The sequence below is a fragment of the Hakea prostrata genome, chromosome 5, assembly GCF_041222555.1.
Source record: "Hakea prostrata isolate BN-2017 chromosome 5, UWA_Hpros_2, whole genome shotgun sequence".
In the NCBI taxonomy this organism is placed as follows: Eukaryota; Viridiplantae; Streptophyta; class Magnoliopsida; order Proteales; family Proteaceae; genus Hakea; species Hakea prostrata.
This window is the reverse complement of record NC_142604.1, coordinates 2,583,114-2,610,700: the sequence shown is the minus strand read 5'-3', so window position 1 is coordinate 2,610,700 and position 27,587 is coordinate 2,583,114. Positions and strand designations below refer to the sequence as shown.

The 27,587-nt window shown below is 38.1% G+C and overlaps 2 protein-coding genes across 3 annotated transcripts; both read left to right on the top strand.

Annotated features, from left to right (window-relative positions):
• The first annotated feature begins 2,098 nt into the window (after nucleotides 1-2,098).
• On the top strand, nucleotides 2,099-12,073 carry LOC149014380 (chaperone protein dnaJ 10-like). Of its 2 annotated transcripts, none has more exons than XM_089157094.1 (10): nucleotides 2,099-2,381; nucleotides 2,779-2,880; nucleotides 3,040-3,099; nucleotides 3,815-3,897; nucleotides 6,291-6,456; nucleotides 6,536-6,665; nucleotides 9,043-9,201; nucleotides 9,304-9,476; nucleotides 10,958-11,038; nucleotides 11,811-12,073. In XM_089157094.1, the coding sequence occupies exons 2-10, from the start codon at nucleotides 2,794-2,796 to the stop codon at nucleotides 11,910-11,912; spliced, it is 1,041 nt and encodes a 346-aa protein (XP_089013220.1). In that variant the 5' UTR covers nucleotides 2,099-2,381; nucleotides 2,779-2,793; the 3' UTR covers nucleotides 11,913-12,073. The 2 variants fall into 2 exon arrangements, with proteins under 2 accessions (XP_089013220.1, XP_089013219.1); XM_089157093.1 differs by having other exon boundaries at nucleotides 2,100-2,356; nucleotides 11,811-12,071.
• Nucleotides 12,074-12,861: 788 nt separating this feature from the next.
• LOC149014379 (chaperone protein dnaJ 10-like) lies at nucleotides 12,862-27,008 on the top strand. Its single transcript, XM_089157095.1, has 10 exons — nucleotides 12,862-13,862; nucleotides 14,263-14,364; nucleotides 14,510-14,569; nucleotides 15,269-15,351; nucleotides 16,702-16,867; nucleotides 16,949-17,078; nucleotides 23,179-23,337; nucleotides 23,452-23,624; nucleotides 25,295-25,378; nucleotides 26,151-27,008. The coding sequence occupies exons 2-10, from the start codon at nucleotides 14,278-14,280 to the stop codon at nucleotides 26,205-26,207; spliced, it is 999 nt and encodes a 332-aa protein (XP_089013221.1). The 5' UTR covers nucleotides 12,862-13,862; nucleotides 14,263-14,277; the 3' UTR covers nucleotides 26,208-27,008.
• Nucleotides 27,009-27,587: the final 579 nt, after the last annotated feature.

Below are 27,587 nucleotides of genomic sequence, written 5' to 3'. Positions count from 1 at the left end.
TTCGCCCTGCAACTTTACTGGTAATGTCTTTGAATAAAGATGATTTGGTAAGTCCAAAATCTGGGGGTAGTCTCAAGTATTTTTTAGAACTTGATGTATAGGACATCCTGAGAAAATTCGAAACATGATAGAAATTAAAATATTGAGTTTTACAAGCTTAATTTATGTCTTTTTTATTTTTTAATAAAAATCTATGAAAGAGTACATAACTTTTCTCACATGGAATGGGAAAAAGTAGACACCACATGTACTTGTTTTGCTACCTTAGTTATTCTGGCTTTTGAGGCAATAAGGCCAATAAGGTCTTCAATTCAAACCTACGTCCTTTCACACATTCTCCCCTTCCTCATCCCTGGGCTTATAATTAAGTTCTTAGTCATTGTGACTGATTTAATAACCCAAAAATAAAATCTTTGGTATTTTATTGAAAATAAAAATTTGAACCTACATCCTTCCACATCTTCTTCCCTTTCTCATCCCCTGGGCCTATAATCTCTTAGTCATTGTGATTGGTTTGATAATGACCCTAAATAGAATATTTTCCCAACACTTTTTTTTCTCCTGTAATGATCATTCCAACAATCTCTGAACCGGGATAAGCCACTAGAATTAGACCTAGAGTCCAAGTTAGAACTAGGATGGTTCAATGGATGCTTCTCGGATAAGGAACTTCTCGGGGAGCTTTCCCTCGAGAAAGCTGTGTAATGAAGGCTAAGCAAGTGACACACAGTTGTCCTCATGCGACTTCTCGATAAAGGTGGTGGGAATGAGGAATTCGACTCCATCTTTACTCAGCAGCATTTAATGCTTTAAGGATCTTTAATATCCCGTTGCGGATAAGGAAGCTTCTCACTCACCCCAAGCTCACCTTGAGCCCTAAACCAACACCTCTTTTGTCCCCCCTACTGTGGGCTGTTGTCACGTCAGTATCAGTTTGACGCTGACCTTTGATTCGCCAACAAGATATTCCGCCGACGGGAGGATCACGCACTTTGGCTTGTTGTATACGCCTCTCTAAGAAGTCATCTCCACCCTTCATCTCATGAGATGAACATTTAAGGGCTATGCGGCGTCCACTATCTCTTTAGGTATGGAGCAATTATATAACTCATGACGATATCTGACCAAGGGTAAGAATTGAACACTCTAGCCATTATTTTCCTGCATTTAACTCCTGAAGAACGTTCTCTTCTTCATCTCTTTGAACATTTATTCCTAGAGAGGAGTCTCTGGTTTTCTTACCTAAACTAACTTAATCATTGGAGGTGGTTTCCCGTCCCCAGAGGCAACCCATTCTCACCATTAGTTTGGTCGCAGGAACTAGGCCCAAATTAAAAATGAATCAAGGAGCTGAGAGCACATTTTCACCTCAACATTTTCAATCTCATTTTATTCCATCAGACATACACTCAAATGTTAGTGGAAAGATGTTGGTGTGTCATATAATATTTTGAACTAAATTCAATGGTCAAACAAATGGCAAGTGGTACATTTTATTAATTATTTGGTCCACTTTATCAATTCTTAGTTCTTCCCTTCTTTTTTTTTGGTGGCAAAAAGGCCTAGAGGTTGACCCCTCCTAAATGTATCCTCTATCCATAGATGACTCCTCACTAACACCTAAAATTAATCTAAATACCTAACTGAGCTGGCGGCGGCATTGGAAGACAATAATGTGTTTGGCATTTCAATCTAAGAAGAGTCCAGGAGTCTTGTCCAAATGAATGTTTCTTATGTGCAGGTATCTACTTTCGAGTTTTTTTTTGGAGGGGAGTTGAGAGCTCAAAATTAAGGGGTAGAGACTTTTAAATATACCATAAGAAGTGTTGAACCCGTAACTTCATCAATAAAAGGTGTCGGTCGCCAACGCAGAGCTGTTCTAGTGGTGAAACCAATATCTCTTAGTGAAGAGGTCATGGGTTCGACTTTTATTGAGGCATATTAATATTCCAATCCCTCATTATGCTCATTTGTAAAAACAAAAGGGAAAATAAAAAAAAAAACGAAAAGAAAAGAAAGAAATTAAAGTGTCGGTCACGACTGTGAGAACCTTTGATGGTCCCACTTTTGAGTATTCCTTCCATCTCCAGAAGCAAATCATAAATTTGTAAGAAAAATTCTCATTGACGTGTCCCTGTGGCTCACCTCTCTGCAACCGCATTCAGCTGATCCGGACTCGTGTCGGGACTCCAAACCTGAGGAAACAGCAGATCTTATAACGGTTTTTCTGCTGCGGCAAGCGATATTAGGGATCTGCGAGTTGCTCTTTTGTTTTCTTCGCGTCTCATCAGTTCGCTATCAAACATTTAGCTGATCCCGCTTTGCTATCTATCGATCCATCTACTTGGGATTCGGGGTTTGTGACTGATCTGCTCAATCATGTACCCATTATACATTCTAACGTTTTTCTCTGTTCATTCATATGTTTGCCATGTCGGTATTTTCTGTTTTCTTGCTACTTTGTGAGCCAAAAACCTTTGTTAGTTAACTTGCTGTTGAGTTTGGCAATCTAAGTCTCAGAAGGGAGTCGAGTTGTTTTGTTTTTGGATGTCTATTTCTAATTGAGTTTGATTAGGTATGAATTTAGCTTGTGGTTCGGTATTAAAACAGGCTTTACAATTTCTGTGATTTTCTTTTGGGTAGAACATTTTAGCTGCTTATATAAGTTGGCATCACAGAATTCAACATCTCTCTCCCTTTCTCTCGTATCAACATCTTTTGATTCGATGATTAAATTAGTATCGATTAAGGGTCTCATTTTAGTTGTCATTCTCTTAGTTTGATTCGGAAATCATGGTGAAAGAGACTGAATATTATGACATCTTGGGTGTGCGCTATGATTCGTCTCCAGCTGAGATCAAGAAAGCTTACTACTTGAAGGTAAGTTAATTTTTCGGTGTCCAATTTATTTGTCTAGTGATTGCTAGTTTTTCTCATTTAAACTTCCTTACTAAATTTTCTTGTATTTTATACTTAGATACAAATTGAAGAATTAATGTTGCTTCTGAATTTCGGTTTTATCAAATGCTTCTCTTGCAGGCGAGGCTGGTGCATCCAGACAAAAATCCTGGAGATCCTAAAGCTGCGCAGAATTTTCAGGTAGTGTATATTGTTAAATTTAATAGGAAAGTATTGGCTACGACATAATGTTGTATAAAAATTACTGTCATTTAGAACTTTCTTATCAAATTCCCCAGTAGAGAGAATAGGGAGAAATCAAAAGGAAAAATGTTGCGCCATACTCCAGGAGACATTGAGAGGTGAGGGTGCATTAATGCCTGAAAAACATATGAAGAAGAGATAATGCATTGCGCAATACTGTATTTATCCTTCAAAACCAGGATGCTATTCAAAACCCAAGGGAACTCTTTTCACTTGCTTAGTTAATCATCGTATTGTAACGTTTTTAATCATCCAACAACTCTGGCTGGCTCTTTCTGCCTTGATGGCCCTAGGGTGCAATTGTCCAGCTCAACAGTCAGTCTGAACAGTTAACAACATAAGTTACAGATTGTAGCACGGGTATAATGAATCGTACACCAGAAGAATCCCTAATGTGGTGGCATAGTTACAAATGGGCTTCAGCTTATGTAGTATTTAGTATCAGCTGAGCTGCCATCTTCTCTTTCAAACTCCTGAATATAAGATGCATGTCAGTTACTCCAATGCAGTTGAACCAGTCTGATTGATATATTCATTTGGTCTGAATGGTCTAATGGCCTACGGGAAAGCTGAGTTCAAGAGCCATTGAAGTAATTGTTCACCATCATATGGGTTTCTTAGTACTCACTCAACTTTTCTTGTATTTATGAAGATCCTTGGGGAGGCTTATCAAGTTCTAAGTGATCCAGCAAAGCGTGAAGCTTATGACAAGAATGGAAAATCAGCAGTACCCCAGTAAGTCTTCACACTAAACCAAACATAGGGTTTGCTAAAAGCTGGCATTTGGAACTGGCCAGTTCTTTTATTTATTTTTCCCTAATGAGAAGTAAGTGAAGAAAAATTCACACCTTTTTTGGTGCATGCCTACATTAGCAACTAGATAAAATTTACATTTTTGAGTTGTAATTCTAGTTAATTAGTAAGAATAGTCTAGCAGACAATAAAGATGCCATCGTTGTTTTTTAAGTGTCCGAGAATGTTCTGTTAACAAGTTGTTAACTTCTAGTACAGTTAAAAATATTACTCCTGTTTCTAGTGGTGGAAAAGGTGATCTATATTTCTATACTTACATCGCAGCTTTAGTTTCAGGGTGTAGAATTTGTGTTTTTGATTTTACTGTAGAGGTTCTTCAGTTACTTATCCAACTAATCCAAGATCCTCGGATTTTAGTGTAATTTGGGAGTTATATGACCTAAATAATGGTAGCTATTTAGCAGGGATAGGATTTATCCGTTTTGCATCTAAATTATAATAGGGAACTAATGATAATATGATGTTTATGCAAAGATCCCTTTGATTTTCAAGTTTATGAAAACTATTGTACTCCAGTCTCTTAGAGGTGGCGTTGAAGATGGAATCTGAGTGCCTGTTTCCCAGAGTTCGAGTTTCCTGATAACACCCCCTCACCCCCCCCCCCCATTTTTTTTCTTCCTCTTTTTCTGTTGTTTGCTTTCTTATTCTGTTTTCTGTGTCCATACTTCACAAAGAGAACACTGCATGTAACTTCTTCTATGAAATTCGAAATCCTTCAACCTTTATCTCTCACCTATACTGGAGATACTAAACACAAACGCACAATACAAAATCATAGTGAATCAAACCCAAAGAATATGTGGCAGGATATAGAGTGATTGATAATGCTAAATTAAGCTAGTGGAATACTGAAATCACAATCAAGTGAAGGTTCTTTGAATAGCAAGAAACAACCAGAAAATGAAATTAGAATTATTGGAAAAAAGAAAAAAAAAAAAAGAAAACAGAATTAGAATCTAAGAAGATTTATAATAGCTGCAAATCCAGAAGTTCGATGGATTCCTCAGACTGGGAAATCTCATAATATAATAGTGGTTGCAAAACGAGTGCTAACTCAACATAACTGCTGCCGAAACAAATATGGAGATGGAAGAGCAGTAATAATTACTTAAAGAAGTCATAAGCAGCACTGATAGTGCCTGGATATAAGCCATGATAGTGAAAGGGGTCTGCTGGAAAATCACTGCACTAGTAAAATTAAGGCAAAGAAGAAGATAGGAAGATGAGGGGCTTTCACCTTAGTTTCACCACCAAAGGCCTGTGCGAAGACTTCACTACCCACCACTTTTATTGCTTCAGCACAATAGGTTTGATGCTGCTTCAACATTGGAGCACACACTCTCAAGAGCATACTTTTCTCAATGGCCAAAAACTATTCAGGATGTTCTCCATTTCTTGTATTTATTAAAATAAAGTAACATTTTAAAAACATGTATATTCACCTAAAACAAATAAAGTAAATTAGTTACAAAAATAGAAATCTCACTGTGTTGGAGAGATCAGTCAGAATTAGAAACTCCAAAGACACAATTACAGAAATATAACTCTCAAGTGAGGGAGATAGGTGGTCAACATTAGAAACTCCCAAGGATTCTATTAAGTTTTTTCTTTTTAAAAGATCTAGTTTCTAAAAGAGAACTGAAAATTGAAACTAAATAATTACAGCCACAAATCTAAACATTATTTCCATGTAAGGCAGCAATCAGCTCCTGAAATACATCTAAACAATGGGCAGAATGGGCCCAGAAATTGTGGTAGATATTTTTCAAGCTCTTCCCTATGCAAGCTGTCTATGAGGCCTACTATGACAGTGTCAAACCATCTTCAAGAACTGCTGGTTGATAGCTACTTTGGGGGCAGCTTGGGTTAAGTAGGACTTGCACTCGGCCAAAGTATGGGCCTGAACATAACTAAAACCGATGTTTAAAAAAGGCCTTGGTGTAGGGCTGGGTATAGCTTAACCCATCCAAAATATGTAGGGGCTTGTTGGACTGACTTTGGCACAGCATCGTTCAAAACTGTCCAACGGAAGGTTTTTCCCATAAGACACAATTTTGTACCTTAAATCTCACCTCTAGGCATTTGTGAAATCCAAAATTATCCGACTATACCTGTCAAGGTAACCTGAACTTTGGATGCTGTTAGTTTTAGCAGCAAATTTTTGTTCAGTTTAAGTTTGCCTGGTAAATTGTTCTTTGTTATCTGATAAATGTTCTTAATTTCATTCTATAGAGAAACCATATAACCAACTAAAAATGCCTTCATATTTTTTATGCATCAATATTGTTGTTTACTAATAGGTCTTCCAATTGTAGGGATTTTATGGTGGATCCTGCTGCAGTATTTGGGATGCTTTTTGGTAGTGAAATCTTTGAAGACTATGTAGGGCAACTTGCTTTGGCTTCGTTGGCATCTGTTGAGACAGGAGAAGACTCACAGGTCCCAGAAGTGAGGAGGCAAAATATTCAGGAGAAGTTGAAGGTATTGGTCTTATTCTATTGTTAAAATGCACTTACTGTTTTCATTATTTTATTTGTTTCATGTTTTTTTCAAAGTGCAGGAGTTGCAGAAGCAAAGGGAGGAAATGCTGGTAAAAAACCTGAAAGATCGCTTGCAACCTTTTGTTGAAGGTCAAACTGAAGAATTTGTAAGACAGGCAAACTCAGAAGCTCGTCGTCTTTCACAAGCTGGTAGGGCTTTTTGTTTCCTATAGTTTAACTGTGTCCCATGAAATAAAAATAGAGGTTGGAGAGTGAAGGAATTTGCAGTACCCTTCATTGCTGAAAACTCTTGCTATCTTCTTGTCCTATCTTTTGTAGTCTCCGTTAATCAAATAAATCCTGTCTACTCCCATAACTAAGTGAATCATCACAATAATATTTGGATACTCAGATTACACTGACTGGATTATTTCCTTTGCCTAGTTAAATAGTAAAATCCAATCTCATCTTTTTCTATACTCTCTCTCATATGTTGAATAGCCCTGGAAGTTATTTGAACATTCTCTTAACTTCTCCTGTTATGTTTCAAGACTGAAGAACTTCGTTGTCTCTGTTTCACTGAAGTGGTTAGCCCTGGATTGTATTGGCATATGATCCCTCAATGCCAAAGAGCCTCTTGAGTTTTCAGCTTACACTTGAAATATCTTGGGCTATGCTTGAAATGCTTTGAAAGCTTGAACAATTTTCAATTAATTTAGGGATAACCATCAGGATATCAAAGAGATGTGGAAAGTTCATTTCTGCAGCCGACTAAATGAAGACATTTTGAGTAGTAGAAAATCATATTGCCATCAACACACTGCAGTTTGTAGATTTAGGTCATCTGAAATTAAAAAAAAAAAGCTTTAAGGAGATGAAAATGGAAGAGCTTAAGATTCTGTGGTTTATCTTGTCCGACAAAGCTATTTAATAAGATTATGAGCACAAGGAAAGTGCCAAATGAATGGAGGATAGGCATTGTGGTTCCGACTTACAAACTAAAGATGATATTTTGGTTGCAATGACTATTAAAGGGATAAAACTAGTGAGTCATATTATGAAATTATGGTAGAGAGTGATTCAAACCCACATGAGAAAAAAAAGAAAACTACTACTATGGAGAACAGACTTGGTTTTATGCGAGGGAGATCCATGAGAGAAGCTATTACCTAGTAAGGAGACAAATGAAAAGATTTTGAGATTGCAAAAAGGATCTTTGTGGTCTTTATTGACTTAGTACTAGCTTATTATGGAGTCCCTAGGGAATTAATCTAGCAAATAGTACCAAAGAGCTTCAAGTGGATGTGTGGACATAATTAGAGATGTATATGATGGTATGGTGACAATTATAAGAGCTGTGGAGAATTAAGGTAGTAAAATCCCAATTACATTTGCTTTCTACTTTTTCCTGTTTGGACTTATCGAGGATGATTTACAACATCAGTTAAAATGTGGTTTCATTGTGTATGCTTTTTGCTGATGATGATGTTTTGATGGATGAGACAAAAGTAAGGTTTAACGCCAAGTTAGAGGCCTACAAATCAACCTTGGAAAAAATCCTTAGATAAATAGCTAGTGGACAGTCTATATGGTGAGTGGCTTTAGTTCCATTGTGATGGATTATGCATGTTGACAGCTGAGGAGAGGGAGATTTTGGGATTAATCACATATAAAGAGGTGATATAGAGGAGGATATAACGATTAAAATTAATCTATGGTGGAAAAAGAGAAGAGCTGCCTAGAGTATTGTGTCATGTGTTATCAGTATATTCCTGTAAAACTTTTTTAAGGAAAATTCTATAGGCAGTCATATGACCAGCTATGATTTATGATGCAAATTTTGGGCACTTAAGAAGCATCATATAGCTAAACTTAGTGTAATGGAGATGGAAATGCTGAGATGAATGTGCAGCAAAGCTAGGAATGAAAGGTAAGGTATAGTCATATCAGAACTGGTTTGGGAGGAGTTTTGATACATGATAAGCAACGAGAAGGTCATTTGAGGTGGCATGGTCATATTCTGTACAGGCCTTTGGATGCTCTCCTGTATGTAGGAGTGATTTGATTCAGATCGAAGAAACTAAAAGAGCCAACAGCAGATCTGAAGGGATAAGTGGAGAGGAAAGATCTGCATAGCTTAAAACCTTGAATCATAGTATCATGTATGACCTTGAGACTTGAGTAGAGATGATTGTTGGTTAAGTATCCATGTAGCTTACACCATTTAGTTAGGATAAAGTCTAGTTGTTGTTGCAACTGGGGATATCCCATGTTGGGAGGAATAGAACTTTTGAATATGATGATCAATAATTTAGTTTGTGTTGGAATGAGAAGATATCTTTCCAATAGATCTTTTCATATCATCTTCTCAAAATGTGGGAAATGAGAAAACTGGTGAATGCAGCACCTAGAGGGTTACAGATTACGAAACAGTTATGCTTGCACATTTCCTTCCACCACCACTTTGAGAGGGGGGGGGGAGAAAAAGAAGCACTATTCCTATTAATGGCTTTTGTGCCTTTTGTTTTTCCTGTGTTTATATATATATTCTTACTGTTGTGAGCTTATGTTTTCTGAAAAAAATCAGCCTTTGGTGAGGCTATGTTACACACAATTGGTTATATCTACACACGGCAAGCTGCAAGAGAGCTTGGGAGGACCAAAAGATACATGGGCGTTCCATTTTTAGCAGAGTGGGTACGAGACAAAGGTCACACTATAAAATCCCAAGTTACGGCTGCTTCAGGTATGATTATTTCTGCAACTGGGAAGAAAAATTGGTTTAGTTCGTTTTTTTCCAAAGCTTCAACATAAAACTAATTGCTTCCTATGCTTTTTGCTTGTGTAGGTGCTGTGTCTTTAATTCAAATTCAAGAAGGGATGAAGAAATTGGAGCAGGGTGAAAACAAAGAAGAGAACATGGTGAAGCTAATTGAAGAAAAGAAGGATGCAATGGTTAATTCTCTATGGAAAATAAATGTTGTTGACATTGAATCAACTCTCACACATGTTTGCTCTGCGGTAATGCTTCAATTCCCAACCCCAGCCTCTTTGGTTTTGAACTGTTCTTTTTTTTTTTTGAGAGGGGGGGGGGGGGGAACAATGAGCACTAAGGGCAAAACCCAAAAAGCTCAACTAGACAAGCTACAAAGAAAAGCACCGAACCTTACAACTAACAACAAAGGAAAACAATCCAAACACATTAGACAACATGTTGAAATGTTGATTATGCTGCATGATAGAATAACCTAAATGAAGAAAGCTGAGGTAATTCCTTTAAATGATAAAACTGTATAACGTTGTATGCAGACTACGACAATATGTACTTACTTATCCTGGGATCTTTACGACTCTAAGCGTTCTGGATGGGGATCATTCCAATCAGAAGATCCATCATGTGGAAGCTATCACATATGTTGGATGGTTAGGAAGAACAATTTTTTGATGATTGGAATTATTACTTCAGATTGGTTTCTGAGTGGAGAATCTCAGATGTTAAACCTCAGAGGGTTGGCAGGCTACCTGACAAACTACATTGTGGTTTCACAGTTTTCTTAACCTGATTTGCATGTTAGCAAGACAGCACTAACTGATGCTAACAGGCATGAAATGTGTTTTTGATGTAATCACACTGCCACTCCAATCTTCCTGTTCTGGGTGAGTTGGGTTTGACAGACTTCTAATTGAGGACAAGTCAATTAGAAATTCAGATGCAGGTCTATTCAACTTCAGGCATTATCATCAATATTAGTCAAGACCCAAGTTACAATAATTTTGGTGAACACATCTGAAATGACAAAGGTGCACAATTTTCTTCATCCCTTGCATGTCTGATGTCAGAGTGGGGCACCTAATTCCAGTCAGCTGGAAACTTGGCTTTTCATTCACCTCACCTTCATATAGTTTTACATAATTAATATTTTAATTTAAGCTATCCAAGTAGCTGTAAATAATATAATTTAGTTCCAAGCTATCCTAGTCGAAACTGTTGTCCCAGCAAAGAACATGGTTCACCGATGATTCTCTCATAGTTGGATATGGCTCTAGGATTTAAGATGATCAGTACAAGAACCAAGATGATTCCCTATGAATGCTGATCCAAATCATTATGGATATTTTGATTCAAACCAAGGACTGAAGCTTGGTATTGCCAATGGATCAGCTAATCTCTGTGTCCAATAGATTCGACCAGTCCCATCTAATACCAGTTATCACCTCATGCTTGAAATCATAATATGGCTTGCCCGTGATGGGCATTAACTTTTTCTCCTGGGAGAGGATCCTGCCAAAATCTATCCACAACTGCCTAGGCTACTGGCCATGTTCTTCACTTCAGCAACCTGGTTTACAAAGTACAGATACAAAATGCCCGGACCAGTTCTATTGAGAAGAAAAGGAATCGAGGTTTCATTTTTTAGAGAATTAGTTGAATTTTTTAACTTTCTTGACTCTCTTGTTCTCCTTTCTTTGTAAATATTTTCAATCACGTACATCTGCTTCAGGTTCTCAAGGACCCTAGTGTTTCAAAGGATGTCCTTAAGCTGCGAGCTAAAGCATTGAAAAAACTTGGTACAATCTTCCAGGTTAGTGTTGGTTTCATTAACTCTGATTTCTACACAGATTTTGTCATTTCTTTCTGATATTCTGTAGATTCATATGGTAAACAGTGGATGCTTGTGAGCTTCAGTCAACGCATGCAATTTTTACTAAGATTATTGCAAAATGGGTTTAATTATGGATCTAATTGATCTATTTTGATGATATGCTGTGGCTTTTTTTTTTTTGTTGGTGTGTGTGTGTGTGTTAATTTTCTTTTTACTTTTGAGGGGATAAAAAAGACTCTACCCAATGCACAAGGCTCCTGCTTTTAGCTGTAGCTAGTGATGGTCAAACATAAAGCCTTATCCCTGTTTCCAGGGCTTGAACCTGTGATCAATTGTCAAGCACGAGCTTCTATTTCTGGGGCAAATGAATAATAAATTATGTTGTGAAATTTATTTATATAGTTTACTTCAGTACCTTCTTGGTGCTTTTGGAAAATTAACATTTTTTATTGTCGTGAGAACTGTTAGGGTTAAAGCACTACACCTAAGTACCTAGTTCGGAACACCCAGACCGTTGCTTCCGGCTAGTATTTATAGACAATTTGAGGTTCTACTGTTTATGAACTCTCCCATAAGGTCTACTGCACTGTTAGACTATAATCATTCCATTGCCTATACTAGCACAAAGTTAGGTATAAACTGAATACCTCAACAAGAACTTCTCTTATTGGATTCTGAGACATTCTTATTATTGGGTGGGACTCTTGCATGTTGTGCATACCACTAAAGGTTGAAGCTTCTTGACTTTCAGGGTGCCAAGGTTAACTACAGAAGGGAAAACAGTTTGCGCTATGAGAGTGGTACACAGGTGGAGGGTGCATCATCAGCAACAGCAGCAAATGTGTCGTGCTGATTTGTTGATTGAAACCTGTTTCGAAGGTTAATGTGCTGTTGGTTTCCATGTTATACCCCATATGCTAAAATCCTAATGTACTCGCTTTCATTGTCATTGTTCTTGTTTTTGTACTCGCTTTTGTCGTCATTATTATTGTTGTTTTTGTTGGTTTAACTGTTAATTTCAGCATTCCAATCGGCAGTATAGTAGTTGGTGTGAGGGAAGCATAGACCTCAACTTTGATACATGATCGATACTCTTCAGAAACAAGAAAGGCAGTAACCACAGCCATCTCGTGGAGAGAAAATCTCTATCACATTGAGAATGCATTAATAAAAGAAACGAGACCCTGACTAGAGAATGGACTAGAGGGGTTTGATCAAAACCCTTTTGTTTCCAGTGTTGCAGTAGGTATCCTAAACCTTTGAGGTGCTTCTGGTTTAAACAAACATCTAGTTTTCCGAATTCCACTTCTCAAATTTCTTTTTGTGTGGCTTGAAGTCTATATGGAAAAAGAAAAAAGAAAAAAAAAGATTAATTATTTAAAACAGTATTGATTAAAAGAGAATTCTCAATTAAATTCGGAATATAAATTACAAAAAACATCGAATCTTGGATTGATTTCAATAAAGGATGCATCTCAAGATTCAACAAGATGGTAACCATTCTGCATTTTTGTTTTCTTTTGGTGGAATCCATTCTGCATTTAAGTATTCCAAAGGCATCTATCGCCTTCACCTACCTAAATAAATCTTAAAAATCAACTATATTATAATAAATCTTGCAATAACTTCTAGGGGTTAAAAAATCAATTTCTCATAAAATGAGTTTAAAATTTTGGATTTCTTATTGCTGCAGAGGTTGCAGTCAATAGGCAATCGTTGCGATTTTTATGTATCATTCTGCATCCAATGGTTTAAATTAAAAGTGCGGGTTGTATCTAAAGACAAACACTTCTTAATGAAGAAGTTGTGGGGTTGTATCGCAGGATTGTTTGGTTGATAAAGACAGACACTTCTTAGTGAAGAAGTTGTGGATTTGATTATGTCGAATTATATGTTATAATATCCTATCCCCAATATAAAACAAAATTGTCTGTGCAAAGAAAAGTTATAATTTTTTTTTTTATATTTAAATATTTTAATTTTTAAAATTACAAAAAAGAAGAGAAAAAAAAGCCCTAATTACTACCCGACTTTAATCCTCTTTCCCATACCCTCAGATTTAGAGGTTTTCAGATTTTTTTCTTCTTCTTCCATCTCCCAAATCGAAGAACTCGAACTCAAAGTCTTCCTGCTCTGGTTCTCGTCGACTATCGCTGAAGATTTCCCTCCCTCCCACACAGAAAATTGAGTGGTTCAATTGAAGCCGCCAGAGCTTACGATGGAGCAGTGTTCAAGGTGTGTGGGAGCGAAGCTATTTTCAACTTTCCTCTTGAGGCTGGAAAGACAACGGAACCAGCGTCAAACAACTGCAGGAAAGACGCAGAGAACCTCATACAGAAGAACAAAATGGATCGAGATTCATCACCTATTCATCAGTGGTGTAAAAGAAAAACAAAACGGCTCGACCACCAAAAGTGATCCTCACGATAGCAACTCAGTGCTGCGTAATTAAGCAACCATGAAAAATGAAAAAAAGAAGAAAAAACAAAGGAAAAGTATGTGAGCTTTCTTACGTTGCCCATGTGCCTGCATAATTATATGTAATTTTACCTCACATACTTTTGCGAAATGGACGATCGAGATCAATCTCGATCTTGATTGCACGCTGCGCGCAGCACTGAAGCATGACCCGTCCAAGCTCCAAACCCGGGGAAACGGCAGTTATAACGGTTTTTCTGCTGCGGCAAGCGATAATAGGGATCTGCGAGTTGCCCTTTCATTTTGTTCGCGTCTCGTCAGTTTGCTTCTAACATTTAGATGATCCCGTTTTGCTATCCATCGATCCATCTACTTGGGATTCGAGGTTTGTGAATGACCTGCTCAATCATATACAAATTATACATTCTAACTTTTTTCTCCGTTCATTCTTATGTTTGCAATGTCGGCATTTTCTTGATTTCTTGCTACTTTTTTGAGCGAAAAATCTTTGTTAGTTAGCTTGCTGTTCAGTTTGGCAATCTAAGTTTCAGAAGGTAGTCCAAATGTTTGCTTTTAAATTTATATTTCTAATGGAGTTCGGTTAGGTCTGAATTTTTGTGTTCACCATTTCTGTGATTTTTTTTTGTAGAACGCTTTATTTGAAATTAGCTACTTATATAAGTCGGTATCACAGATTCAACGTCTCTCTCGTGTATCCATATCTTTTGATTCTATGATTAAATTATTATCAATTAAGGGTCTCATTTTAGTTGTCATTCTCTTAGTTTGATTTGGAAGTCATGGTGAAAGAAACTGAATATTACGACGTCTTGGGTGTGAGCTATGATGCGTCACCAGCTGAGATCAAGAAAGCTTACTACTTGAAGGTAAGTTAATTTTCAGTGTCGAATTGATTTGTCTAGTGTTACAAATTAGTTTTTGTCAGTTTTCCTTGTATTTTCCACTAGATACAAATTGAAGAATTAATGTTACTTCTGAATTTTAGGTTTTCTCAAAATACTTCTCTTGCAGGCGAGGCTTGTGCATCCAGACAAGAGTCCTGTAGATCCTAAAGCTGCGCACAATTTTCAGGTAGGGTATATTGTTAACTTTACAAGGAAAGTATAGGCTAAGACATAATATTTTATAAAAACTAATGTCATTTAGAACTTCCTTACTAAATTCGCAGGTAGAGAAGAAAGGGAGAAATCAGACGGAAAAATGTCAAGAGACGAGGGTGCATTAATGCATGAAAAGCATCTGAAGAAGGGATAGTGACTATTTATCCTTCAAAACTAGAATGCTATTCAAAACCCAAGGGACTTTTTTCACTTGCTTAGTAATCTTCGTACTGTAATATTTTCAAATCATCCAATAACTCTGGCTAGCTCTTTCTGCCTTGATGGTCTCTAGGGCGCAATTGTCCAGCTCAACAGTCTGAACGGTTAAGAACATAAGTATACAGAGTGTAGCATAGGTTACAAATTGTACATCAGAAGAAACCCTGATGGGGTGGCATAGTTACAGTCTTACAGATGTCCTTCAGCTTATGTAGTATTTCATATCTGCTGATCAGCCATCTTCTCTTTTAAACTCTGACGTGTAAGACACATGTCAATCACTCCAATATGCCAGTGTTACCATCTTGGTTGAACCAGTCTGATTGATATATCATTTGGTCTGAATGGTCTTATAGCCTTTAGGAAAACTGTGTTAAAGAGCCATTGAAGTAATTGTTCACTGTTGTAGGGGTTTCTTAGTACTCACTCAATTTTTCTTGTATTTGTGAAGTTCCTTGGGGAGGCTTATCAAGTTCTAAGTGATCCAGCAAAGCGTGAAGCTTATGACAAGAATGGAAAATCAGGAGTATCCCAGTAAGTCTTCACACTAAACCAAACATAGGGTTTGCTAAAAGCTGGCATTTGGACCTGGCCCATTCTTTTATTCTTCCATAATGAGAAGTAAGTGAAGAAAAAGGTTGGTGCTTTTTTGGTTGCATGCCTACATTAGCAACTAGATAAAATTTACGTTTTTGGTTTGTAATTCTAGCTAGCTAGTCAGAATATTCTAGTAGCTAATAAGGTAAAGAAGAAGATGGGAAGACAAGGGGTTATCACCTTAGATTCACCACCAAAGCCCTGCAGTAAGACTTCACCACACACCATTCTTGCTTCAGCACAATAGGTTTGCTGCTGCTTCATTGCCGGAGCACACAGTCTTAAGAGCATACTTCTCTGAATGGCCAAAAACTATTGAGGATGTTCTCCATTTCTTGTATTTATAAAATAAAGTAACATTTTGAAAACATTTACATTCACCTAAAAACAAATAAAGTAAATTAGTTACAAAAATAGAATTCTGTTTGTGTTGGAGAGATCAGTCAGCATTAGAAACTTCAAAGACACAATTACAGAAATAGAACTCTCAGTGTGAGGGAGAGAGTCAGTCAGCATTAGAAACTCCTAAGGATTCTATTAATTTAAAAAAAAAAATCTAGTTTCTCAAAGAGACTGAAAATTGAAACTAAATAATTACAGCCACAAAAGCTAAACATTATACTAATGTAAGGCAGCAATCAGCTCTTGAAATACCTCTACACAATGGCCAGAATGGGTCCCAGACAATGTGTTAGATAGTTTTCAAGCTCCTCCATACAAGCTGTCTATAGTTTTCAAGCTCTTCTCCATGCATGCTGTCTATGAGGTCCACTATGACTCTGTCAAAACATCTTCAAGTACTGCTGGTTGAATGCTACTTTGGGGGCAGTAACTTGTGTTAGTTAGGACCTAGACTTGGGCCCAACCACCCAAGTAGGGGCCTGAACATAACTAAAACTGATGTTTAAAAAGGGCTTTGTTTGGGGCTGGATATATCCTAACCCATCCAAACTATTTAGGGGCTGGTTTGGACTGACTTTGTCATCGCATCGTTTAAAACTGTCCAACGGAAGGCTTTTCCAATGGACACAATTTTTTACCTTAAACCTTAGCTCTAGGCATTTGTGAGATCCAAAATTTTCCGACATAAGCTGTAAAAGGTAACTTGAACTTTGGATGCTATCAGTTTTAGCAGCGGATTTTTGTTCAGTCTAAGTTTGCCTTGTAACTTGTTCTTTGTTTGCTTCTTAATTTCATTCTATAGAGAAACCATATTACCAACTAAAAATACATTCATATTTGTTATGCATCAGTATCATTGTTCACTAATAGGTCTTCCAATTGTAGGGATTTTATGGTGGATCCTGCTGCAGTGTTTGGGATGCTTTTTGGTAGTGACTTCTTTGAAGACTATGTTGGGGAACTTTCTTTGGCTTCATTGGTACATGTCGAGACAGGAGAAGTCTCACAGGTCCAAGAAGTGAGGAGGCAAAATATCCAGGAGAAATGGAAGGTATTGGTCTTGTTCTATTGATAAAAATGCATTAACTGTTTTCTTTATCTTAGTATGTTTCAACTCTTTTTTGAGGTGCAGGAGTTGCAGAAGCAAAGGGAGGAAGTGTTGGTAAAAAACCTGAAAGATCGCTTGCAACCTTTTGTTGAAGGTCAAACTGAAGAATTTGTAAGACAGGCAAGCTCAGAAGCTTGTCGTCTTTCACAAGCTGGTAGGGCTTTGTTTTTCAAATTCTTTCATTTGTCCCATAAAAAAAATTAGTAGTTGGAGAGCGAAGGAAATTTCAGTACCCTCCATTCTCAAAAACTGTCACAATCTTCTTGACCTATTTTTTGTGGTATCCATTAATCAAATAAATTCTGCCTACTCCCATACTAAGTGAATCATCAAAAGAATATTTGGATATTCAAATTATACCAACTGTATTCTTTCCTTTACCTAGTTAAAATATTAAAATTCAATCTCATCTTTTTCTATACTATTTCTTACTTCTGTTATTGAACAGCAGCCTTACAGTCTGAATGAACTATTAAGAACTTAAAACCTGAACTGATATCCATAAGAATGGGTCTCAAATAGCCTCTACTTCTACTTGGGTTGGCGAAGAAGCCAAACAAGTTATCGCCTTTGGAGTTTTCAGTTTACACTCGTCTTGAAATGCTTTAAAACGCTTGAATAATTTTTAATTAATTAGTAACCATCAGGATGTTAAAGAGATGTGGAAAGTTGATTTCTGCAGCCAACTAAATTTAGACATTTTGAGTAGTAGAAAGCCATACTGCCATCAAGACACTGCATGTTGTAGATTTAAGTCATTTTGAGTAGTAGAAGACCATATTGCCATCAAGACACTACATGTTGTAGATTTAAGTCATCTGAAATAAAAGAAACTTTAAGGAGATGAAAGTGATAGAGCTTAGGATGTTGTGCTTTATCTTGTCCAACCAAGGTGTTTAATAAGATTATGAGCATAAGGAAAGTGCCAAATGAATGGAGGAGAGGCATTGTGGTTCCGACTTACAAAACTAAAGATGATAGCTTTAGCTGCAATGACAATAAAGAGATAAAACTTGTGAGTCATATTATGAGCTTATGGTAGAGACTTATTTAAACCCACTTGAGATAAGAAATTAATATTATGGAGAACAACTTTGATTTTATGCCAGGAAAATCCATGAGAGAAGCTATTACCTACTTATGAGACAAATGAAAAGATTTTGAGATTGCAAAAAGGACCCTTGTGTGGTCTTTATTGACCTAGTACTAGCTTATCATAGAGTCCCTAGGGAATAAATCTAGCAAGTAGTATAGAAGAGCTTCAAGTAGATGCATGGACGTAATTAAAGATATATATGATGGTATGGTGGCAATTATAAGAGCTGTGGAGAACTAAGGTAGTAAATTCCCAATTACATTTGCTTTATACTGGAGTAGGCGTCTTATGGGACACTTCCTAGGCCCCTGTCCTCCTTTACACACTGTCATTCTTCCCTTAGCATGCAATGGAAGACCTTTGGGACTATGGAAACTTTCTTGCTCGATCAAGGGTTATTTCTTGTCAAGTTCGCTGATGATGAAGACTTGCAAAAGGCCATTGAAGACTGACCTTGGATGGTTGGTAAATGCCCTCTCTTCCTCAGGAAATGGCATAGGAAGCTCCATCTTTGCCATGAAAATCACCTTACGCTTCCACTTTGGGTCACATTCCTGAGTTTTCCTCTCCACTACTGGTGTGAAGAAGGGCTGATCTTGGTCGGCTCTACTCTAGGGACCTCCCTTTTCTTGGATGCTAGAACCAAGTTGAAGGACCGGCTCTCCTTTTCCTTCCTAAATTTTCTTTAGGGAGGAAAATGGACATTGCTTCAAACAAGAGATGAGGTTCGATTAGGTCCCCGCCACTTTGCCTACCTTACCATACTTTTGGGCATCATTCTTGAGAGACAGCCTCCCCACAAGGCCATTTTGTTTCCGTCCCACAGCGATCCTCTCCCCTTCCACTTCGTGCTATTGCCTCTTGCGCTGCCACTATTCAGAGTAGGCTTTGCAAACTTACCACTGGTAGTCCAGGTTCCCCCAAACATCTCCATGTCGGATTCCGTTGTTGGCTGGAACCAATTCTCTATTCTGGCCACTGTGGATTCCCCTAATTCCCTCCTCCCTGCCTTTGACCTTCTCGCTGCCCCCCTGGATGCTGCTCCCTCTGTCCCTGCTTCATCTCTCCCAGAGAGCCCTGCATGCCTTGGAAGCCCTTCGGTTCTCCTTCCTGCAAACCTCTTTGATTCAATGCCTCCTACTACCTCCTCCCTTTTGGACTTAGTTCCTAGTGCTTTGACATTTTTGGCAATCTCTTCTGCCCTCCTCGCTTCATCTCCTGCCTAATGTGAACAAGGTTGGACCCCCCATAATTGGCCCAAAACCTAGACCCAAAAGGCTTAATCCAAAGCTGGCCAAATATCCTAGGGTATTTTGGTAAATTTTCCATCCCTTTTAGGGCTCAAGAAGGGTTTGGTTGGAACCCTCTTGATCCAAGTGTCATGGATCGATCGTTTTATGTATTTTTTAAAAATTTATTTGGGTTAACATTTTGCAAGGTATTTGAGAGTCCTTGTGTAGCTGAGATTCTTAGTTAGGTTGGGATTGCACAACTTGAGTCCACTTTAATCTCATAATTGTTAGGACTCGATATCCACTCTTAGAATTTGAATTGAAGTCCTCTAGAGTTAGTTATAGAGTTTTTGGATGTCAAAATGCTTGGTTAAAAGTAGAGTTATTGATCAAGTTCCAATTGGAATCTATTTTAAATTAAGATTCTTTTTGGATAACTAGGTCTTATATTCCAAGTTGGTTTCTTTTTATTTGTGGTTGTTATTTATTAAGTTGGAAAGGGGATCCTAGTCTATAAGGGATTCACTATTTGAGTCAAGTTAGTTTCCTTATTAGAGTCCACGTCTTTTCCCTCCACTTGTTAGGCTATAAATAGCTCACCGTACTTCATTGTAAGAGAAGTTGAATTTGATGAATAAAATTAGAGCAAATTGCACTGGCACCCCAAAATGGAGGCTTTAAAGCACTGACAACCCACTTTATGTTTAAAAGACACAGACACCCCAATTCATTAAACACATTAGTTCATTCTGTTAGTGAAACAATTAACTCACTATTTATTTTTCTTTAATTCCAAAAATGCCCTTACCAAAATCTGAGGAGAAAAAAAATCAAAAAACAATGTCTTCATCAAATAAGCTTTGTAGGCGGAAGAATGTCTTTTTTTTTTTTTTGGGGTAAATGAGAATAAATTTTCTTGGAAGGGTATAATAGTCTTTGTGATAATATAACTAACCATTATAATAGAATAGGACCTATGTGTTTTTTAAACATAAAGTGGGGTGTTAGTGCTTTAAAGCCTCCATTTTGGGGTGCCAGTGCAATTTTACGTGCCAGTGCAATTTGCTCGTAAAATTATGAATTTGGAGGCAAGTAATGTTGTGGTCTTCTTGGGAGGGCCATGGCGGATTTGAATGATCTTCTCCTTCAAGTTCAGCCATTCTTCTTCAATTTCAGAAACCGATCTTCAAGTCGAGTAGTAATCCATCCCTAACAGCAGCCTACCTTCAACTCCAAGTATACAGCAACCCCAGCCCCTTCCCAACCCCATTTCCCCCTTCTCTCTTCCACCTGCAGGCCTCCCCTCCCCATCCAGCAATAGCAACCCCCCCCTGAAACTTCGTTAAACTTGCCAGTAGCCCCTCCTTTCACCCTAGAAGGATCACACCCCTTCCTAGACCCTAATCCTACACTTGGAATCCCCATTAGACCCTTTCCCATTGGGTCGCAGAATTTTCTGCACTTCATCTTCTTCCTTGAAACCCTAAAACCCTAATTGACTTAGAATTTCTATATCTCCCTAATCCCAACTCCAATCACCGTGCCTTTTTAGGATTAGCCTTCCCACCCATTCCCTAACACTCGATCCAAACCCTATCCCAACCCAAGAATCCCATATCCCTTAGGACTCTTTAAGACCTATCCTAACCTAAGTAGAACTGACCTAAATGTGGCCTACTTGACCTGAAATTTCAAAACACTCACAACAGCCGCTTCCGAAGCCCTACCAAATCCGAAACAGCATCCCTTAAAGCCTTATCCTGGAGTTTCAATTCTGGAATTACATTACAGCAACCACCAAAACCCTAAGACCCTTTTATTCAGCCTTAGAACCCAAAAACCTAATCCTATACTTAATTCCCAGATCTAAAACCCAAACACAGCATGGTCTTAACCCCTAAAACCCACATTCCTTCAACCCTAGAAGATTGCTGGTTCATAGATAGAGGATCCTGGAGTGACCAAAGTTTAGGGTTTAATTTCAAATACTCAGACCCTAGAATCTGGGTTACATCACTGCCCCACCCCCTCCTGTTGTCCCCCTTTTGCACTCCTTGGTCCCTTCCCCTTTGTCGCCATCTAGTCTGCTTCTTCTGTCCATCCCTACAGCTCCCCCTTTCAGTTTTGTTGTTTTCCCCTTCTCTCTTTTCACCTTCAACAAGACCCTCCCTAGCTAGGCCTTCCTTTCTTGGGACTAGCCAGGTCAACATGCCCCGGTGAGCCTGTCTTCACGCTGCAGCACATCCCCTCCACGGCCCAGCACAAGTTCCGCCCCCCTGTTGCCACTTCCCGCCCAGCCCAGGACCAGTTCCCTCCCACCTCTCCCCGCCCTTGTCTTTGAACCCGTCCCCATCCCTTGAGGCCATTCCTACTCCCTCCCTCTCCTCTCCAGTTCTCAACCCCCCTAGCTTCTCCCCTCTCCCCTCCCCCCCTTTAGGGCTAGACCCCTCCCCTCCTTCAGTGCTTGACCTTGAGCCTTTGTCAAAGTCAGTAGCTGACCTCGGCCGTGAGCTGGGGGACTCCTTAGCCTGTGAAACCCCCTCTCCCCTCCTTCGGGATCACAAGCGTGATAATTGTTCCACTAGGGGCCGCCATCACACTGAAGTAGATTTTGTGGTTGAGCTCTCTGCTTCTAGGAAAACGAAGAATGGAAGTACGAAAGAATAATTATTTGGCCTTGTATTTTAGTGGCTTTAGCTTTGGCCTTGTGCTTCTTGTTTGTTGTAGTGCCTAGTTGGCATTGGTACAGCTTGGCCCTTTGTTCTCTTGTTCTTCCCGTCTCCCCTCTTTTTCTTTCTCCTTTTGAGTAAATAAATTTTTTTATTTATCCAAAAAATGATGATTTAACCAACAACGTATAAAATGTGGTATTTCTGTGTATGCTTTTTGCTGATAATGTTATTTTGATGAATGAGACAAAAGTAGGGACTAACGCCAAGTAAGAGGTCTACAAATCAACCTCGGAAAAAATATTAAAATAAATAGCAAGAAGACAGTCTATACAGTGAGTGGCTTTAGTTCCATTGTGATGGATTATGCAGTGGTGACAGTCGAGGAGAGGGAGATTTTGGGATTAATCACATATAAAGATGGGGATATTACAATTACAATTAATCTAGGATGGATAAAGAGAAGAGGTGCCTAGAGTATTGTGTCATGTGTTATCAATATCTTCCCTTAAAACTTTAAGGAAAGTTCTCTAGGCAGTCATATGACCAGCTTTGACTTATGATGCAATTTTTGGGCACTTAATGTAATGGAGATTGAAATGCTGAGATGAATGTGCAGCAAAGCTAGGAATGAAAGGTTAGGTATAGTCATATCAGAACTGGTTTGGGAGGAGTTTTGATACATGATAAGCAACAAGGTCATTTGAGGTGGCATTGTTATTCTGTAGAGGCCTTTGGATGCTCTCCTGTATGAAGGAGTGATTTGATTCGGATCGAAGGAACTAAAAGTGCCAGGGGAGATCTGAAGGGACAAGTGGAGAGGAAAGATCTGCATAGCTTAAAACCTTATGTCATCATATCACGTGTGAGGTATGACCTCAAATAGAACTGATTGTTGGTTAAGCACCCATGTACCTAACATCATTTAGTTGGGATAAGGTTTTAGTTGTCGTCGTAATTGGGGATTCCCCATGTTTGAAGGAATAGAACTTTTCAATAGGATGAGTGATAATTTAGTTTGTGTTGGAATGAGAAGAGATCTTTTCAATAGATCCTTTCATTTAATCTTCTCAAAATGTGGGAAATGAGAAAACTGGTGAATTCGGCACCTAGTTACAGATTACGAAACAGTCATGGTTGCACATTTCCTTCCACCACCCCTTTGAAAAAAATGGAAGCACTCTTCCTATTAATGGCTTTTGTACCTTTCTTTATATATATTCTTTTGTGAGCTTATGTTTTCTGCAAAAAAATCAGCCTTTGGTGAGGCTATGTTACACACAATTGGTTATATCTACACAAGGCAAGCTGCAAGAGAGCTTGGGAAGACCAAAAGATACATGGGTGTTCCATTTTTAGCAGAGTGGGTACGAGACAAAGGTCATACTATAAAATCCCAAGTTACGGCTGCTTCAGGTATGATTATTTCTGCAACTGGGAAACCTTCTGGGAAGATAAATTGGTTGAGTTTGTTCTTTTCTGAAGCTTTTACATCAAACTAATGGCTCCCTATGCTTTTTGCTTGTGTAGGTGCTGTGTCTTTAATTCAAATTCAAGAAGGGATGAAGAAACTGGAGCAGGGTGAAAACAAAGAAGAGAACTTGGGGAAGCTAGTTGAAGATATGAAGGATGCAATGGTCAATTCTCTATGGAAAATAAATGTTGTTGACATTGAAACAACTCTCTCGCATGTTTGCTCTGAGGTAATGCTTCAGTTCCCAACCCTAGCCTCCATGGTTTTGAAATGTTTTTTTTCTTTTTCGGATGAATAAAAAAAATCATGATCAAGAAGAGTAAAAGGATGGGTTCTTTTCTTCTTCTTTTTTCGTGGGGTGGGGGGGGGGGGAGAGAAGAGAGAGAATACAATGAGCACTAAGGGAAAAACCCAAACAAAGCAAGACAGAGCTCAACTAAACGCGCAACAAAGAAATGCACAGAACCTTACAACTAAAGGTGAGTAACAAAGGAAAACAATCGAAGCACACTAGACAACAAGTTGAAATGTTGATTATGCTGCATGATAAAATAACCTAAATAAAGAAAGCTGTGGTAATTCCTTTGAATGATAAAACTATATAATGTTGTATGCAGACTATGACAATATGGACATACTTATCCTGGGACTTTACGTCTCTTAAGTGTCCTGGATGGGATCATTTCAATCAGAAGATCCGTCCTATGTGATCCATCACTTATTTTGGATGGTTAGGAAGAACTATCTGATGATTGGAATCATTACTTCAGATTGGTTTTCTGACTGGAGGATCTCAGATGTTAAACTTCAGGGGGTTGGCAGGCTACCTGACGCTCTACCTTGTGGTTTCACAGTTTTCTTAACCTGATATGCATGTTAGCAAGACAGCACTACCTGATGCTAACAGGTAGGAAATGTCTTTTTGATGTAATCACACTGCACTCTAACTTCCTGTTCTGGGTGAGTTGGGTTTGACAGAATTCTAATTGACAACGATTCAAATAGAAATTCAGATGTAGGTCTGTCCAACTTCAGGCATTATCATCAATAATTAGTCAAAGACCCAAGTTACAATTATTTTGGTGAACACATCTAAAATGACAGAAGGTGCGCAATTTCCCCCTTTCCTTGCATGTCTGATGTCGCAGTGAGTGCACCTAATTTCAGTTAGCTGGAAACTTGGCTTTTCATTCACCTCACTCTCATCTAGTTTTACATAATTTAGTTTATGCTATCCAAGTAGCAGTAAATGATATAATTTAGTTCCAAGCTATCGCCCTCATCTAGTTTTACATAATTTAAGTTCAGCTATCCAAGTAGCTGTAAATGATATAATTTAGTTCCTAGCTATCCGAGTCGAAACTGTTGTCCCAGCAAAGAACGTGGTTCATAAATGATTCACTCATAGTTGGATATGGCTCTAGGACTTAAGAAGATCAGTACAAGAACCAAGATGGTTCCCAGTGAATACTGATCCAAATCAGTGTGGATATGTTGATTGAAACAAAGGACTGGCTAGTCCAAAGGACTGAAGCTTGGTATTGCCAGTGGATCAGCTGATCTTCTGTGTCTAATAGGTTCGACCAGTCCCATCCAATATCAGTTATCATGTGATCTGTGAAACCATAATATGGCTTGCCTATGATAGACATATACTCTTTGTCTGGGGAGATGATGCTGCCAAAATCTATCCACAACTGCCTAGGCTACTGGCCATGTTCATCACCTCAGCTACCTGGTTTACAAAATACAGATACAAAACACACGGACAGGTTCTGTTGCGAAGAAAAGGAATTGAGGTTTCATGTATCCTGTTGAGAGACTGTTGAATTTCTTACTTTCTTGACCCTCTTGTTCTCCTTTATTTGGAAATATTTTCAATTACATACTCTACTTCAGGTTCTCAAGGACCCTAATGATGTTTCAAAGGATGTCCTTAAGCTGAGAGCCACATCATTGAAAAAGCTTGGTACAATCTTCCAAGTAAGTTTTGATTTCATTTACGTTGATTTCTACACAGATTTGTCATTTCTTAGTGATATTCTGTAGATTCATATGGTAAGCTTCTGAGAGTCGGTCAACGTGTGCAGTTTTTACTGAGGTTATTGCAAAATGGTTTAATCATGGATCTAATTTATCTCTTTTGATGATACGCTGCATGGGTTCTAGGTTGTTTTTATTTGTGATTTTGTTTTTACTTGTTGGACGATAAGAAAGACCGTACTCACTGCTCAAGGCTCCTGCTTTTAGCAGTAGCCGGGGATGGTCAAACACATATGCAGCCTTATCCCTGTTTCCAGGGAATGAACCTGTGATCAAGTGTCAAGTATGGACTTCTATTTCTAGTGCGTATGAGTAATAAATTATGTTGAGGAATTTATTTATAAAGTTAACTTCAGTACCTTCTTGTGGCTCTTTGGAAAATGAACATTTTTTCAAAAACCATACTAATTGTCGTGAGAACTGGTAGGGCTAGGGTTAGAGTATTACTCCCTAAGCATCTAGTTTGGAGCACTCAGACCGTTGCTTCCAGCTAGTATTTATAGACTACAATAGGTTCTATTGTTTATAGATTCTCTCATAAGGTCTACTGTGCTGTTAGACTATAGTCAATCCAATATTAGCACATGAGCTGGGTATAAATCGAATACCTCAACAATAACTTCTCTTCTTGGATCCTGAGGCATTCTTATTTTTGTGTGGAACTCTTGCATGTAGTGCATACAACTAAAGAATAAAACTTCTTGACTTTCAGGGTGCCAAGGCTAACTACAGAAGGGAAAACAGTTTGCGCCATGAGAGTGATATATAGACGGATGGTGCATCATCAGAAACAGCAGTAAACGAAACGTGATGATCTGTTATTTGTTCGTGGTAGGTTTGCATGTTATATTCCATTTGCTAAAACCCTAATGTGGTCGCTTTCGTGTTATTTTTTATGTTGGATTAACCGTTAATTTCAGCATTCCAACTGGGTAGTACCAGTGGTGTTTTCCTTTGTTTTCCATAGGTTTTCTGATTATACAGAACTGATTAAGATTGCTAGATTCTCTCTACTTCTCTACTCGACTCGTAAATTAATAAACAAACTACCCGTTAATTTCTTGCAAGAGACTGGTCATGATCAACGTTGGCCATTCCTCACTGACTCTGAAAACCCTCCCCAACGCAGAGCCGTATACGTAAGGACATTGCTCGACATTGTTTTTCTATTAATTAACGTCGATTGCATGGAAGGTAAGAGCTCAATTAAGAAAGTAGGAAGTCAACCATTGACAAGCAAAAGCGACTCCCCAGCCACATGTCAATTATTGAGTTGAAAATAAAGAAATAAAAATACAAAACACTTAACACTCACGGGCACGGCTCATCTCACCATTATGGAGGTTGACATTTTTCCTCAGTTCAATAATATTTTCGAGAAAAATGCATTTTACTTTTGATAAGAAGAGAAAATGTTGAGGGTCATAGGGTGTGGCAAGACATATGGGTAGATGAAATGACCATTTTACCTCTACAGTAGTAAAAGTATCACATCAATGCGTTTCAGTATAGCCTATGTAATAGATAGAGAATATCAACCTTTTGTATATTTTTTCCCATAACAAAGAATACAATATTTTTTAAGAAGCAGTTATCTTGCTTCTGTGGTCAGTGGTGAATTCATCTGGGTTTGGATAATATATCAAGGATGTGAAGAACAGAGGAGTATCAACCATTTTGTGTCATAAGAAGTAGAGAACATTTATTGACCCTTGATGGGTACAGATCTTTCTTTTTCCTAAAAGATAATTCTTTTCTCTTTTAAATTCTTGAAATCTTTATCATACTTCAATAAATGAAAAATGATTTGATGTATTTTATCATTTAGTTTAAACGCAAGAATTTTTGATGACATGAAAATCCAGTAATATGTTTACATCACCGAGCAGGAATCTCCTCCCCACTTGCAAGCAAGAACTTAAATTTTTTATGAATTTCTTTTTTGAAATTTTTATGGATTCCTCCCCACTTGCAAGCAAGAACTTAAATTTTTTATGAATTTCTTTTTTGAAATTTTTATGTGATGGTGACCCTATTATGATAAAGATAAATTTTTAATTCATACATCTGATGGCTGGATAGATTTGTTGAAATAATGACACGGATATTTCAAACTTGACACATTTCTTTCAACCATGTAAGCCAGTGA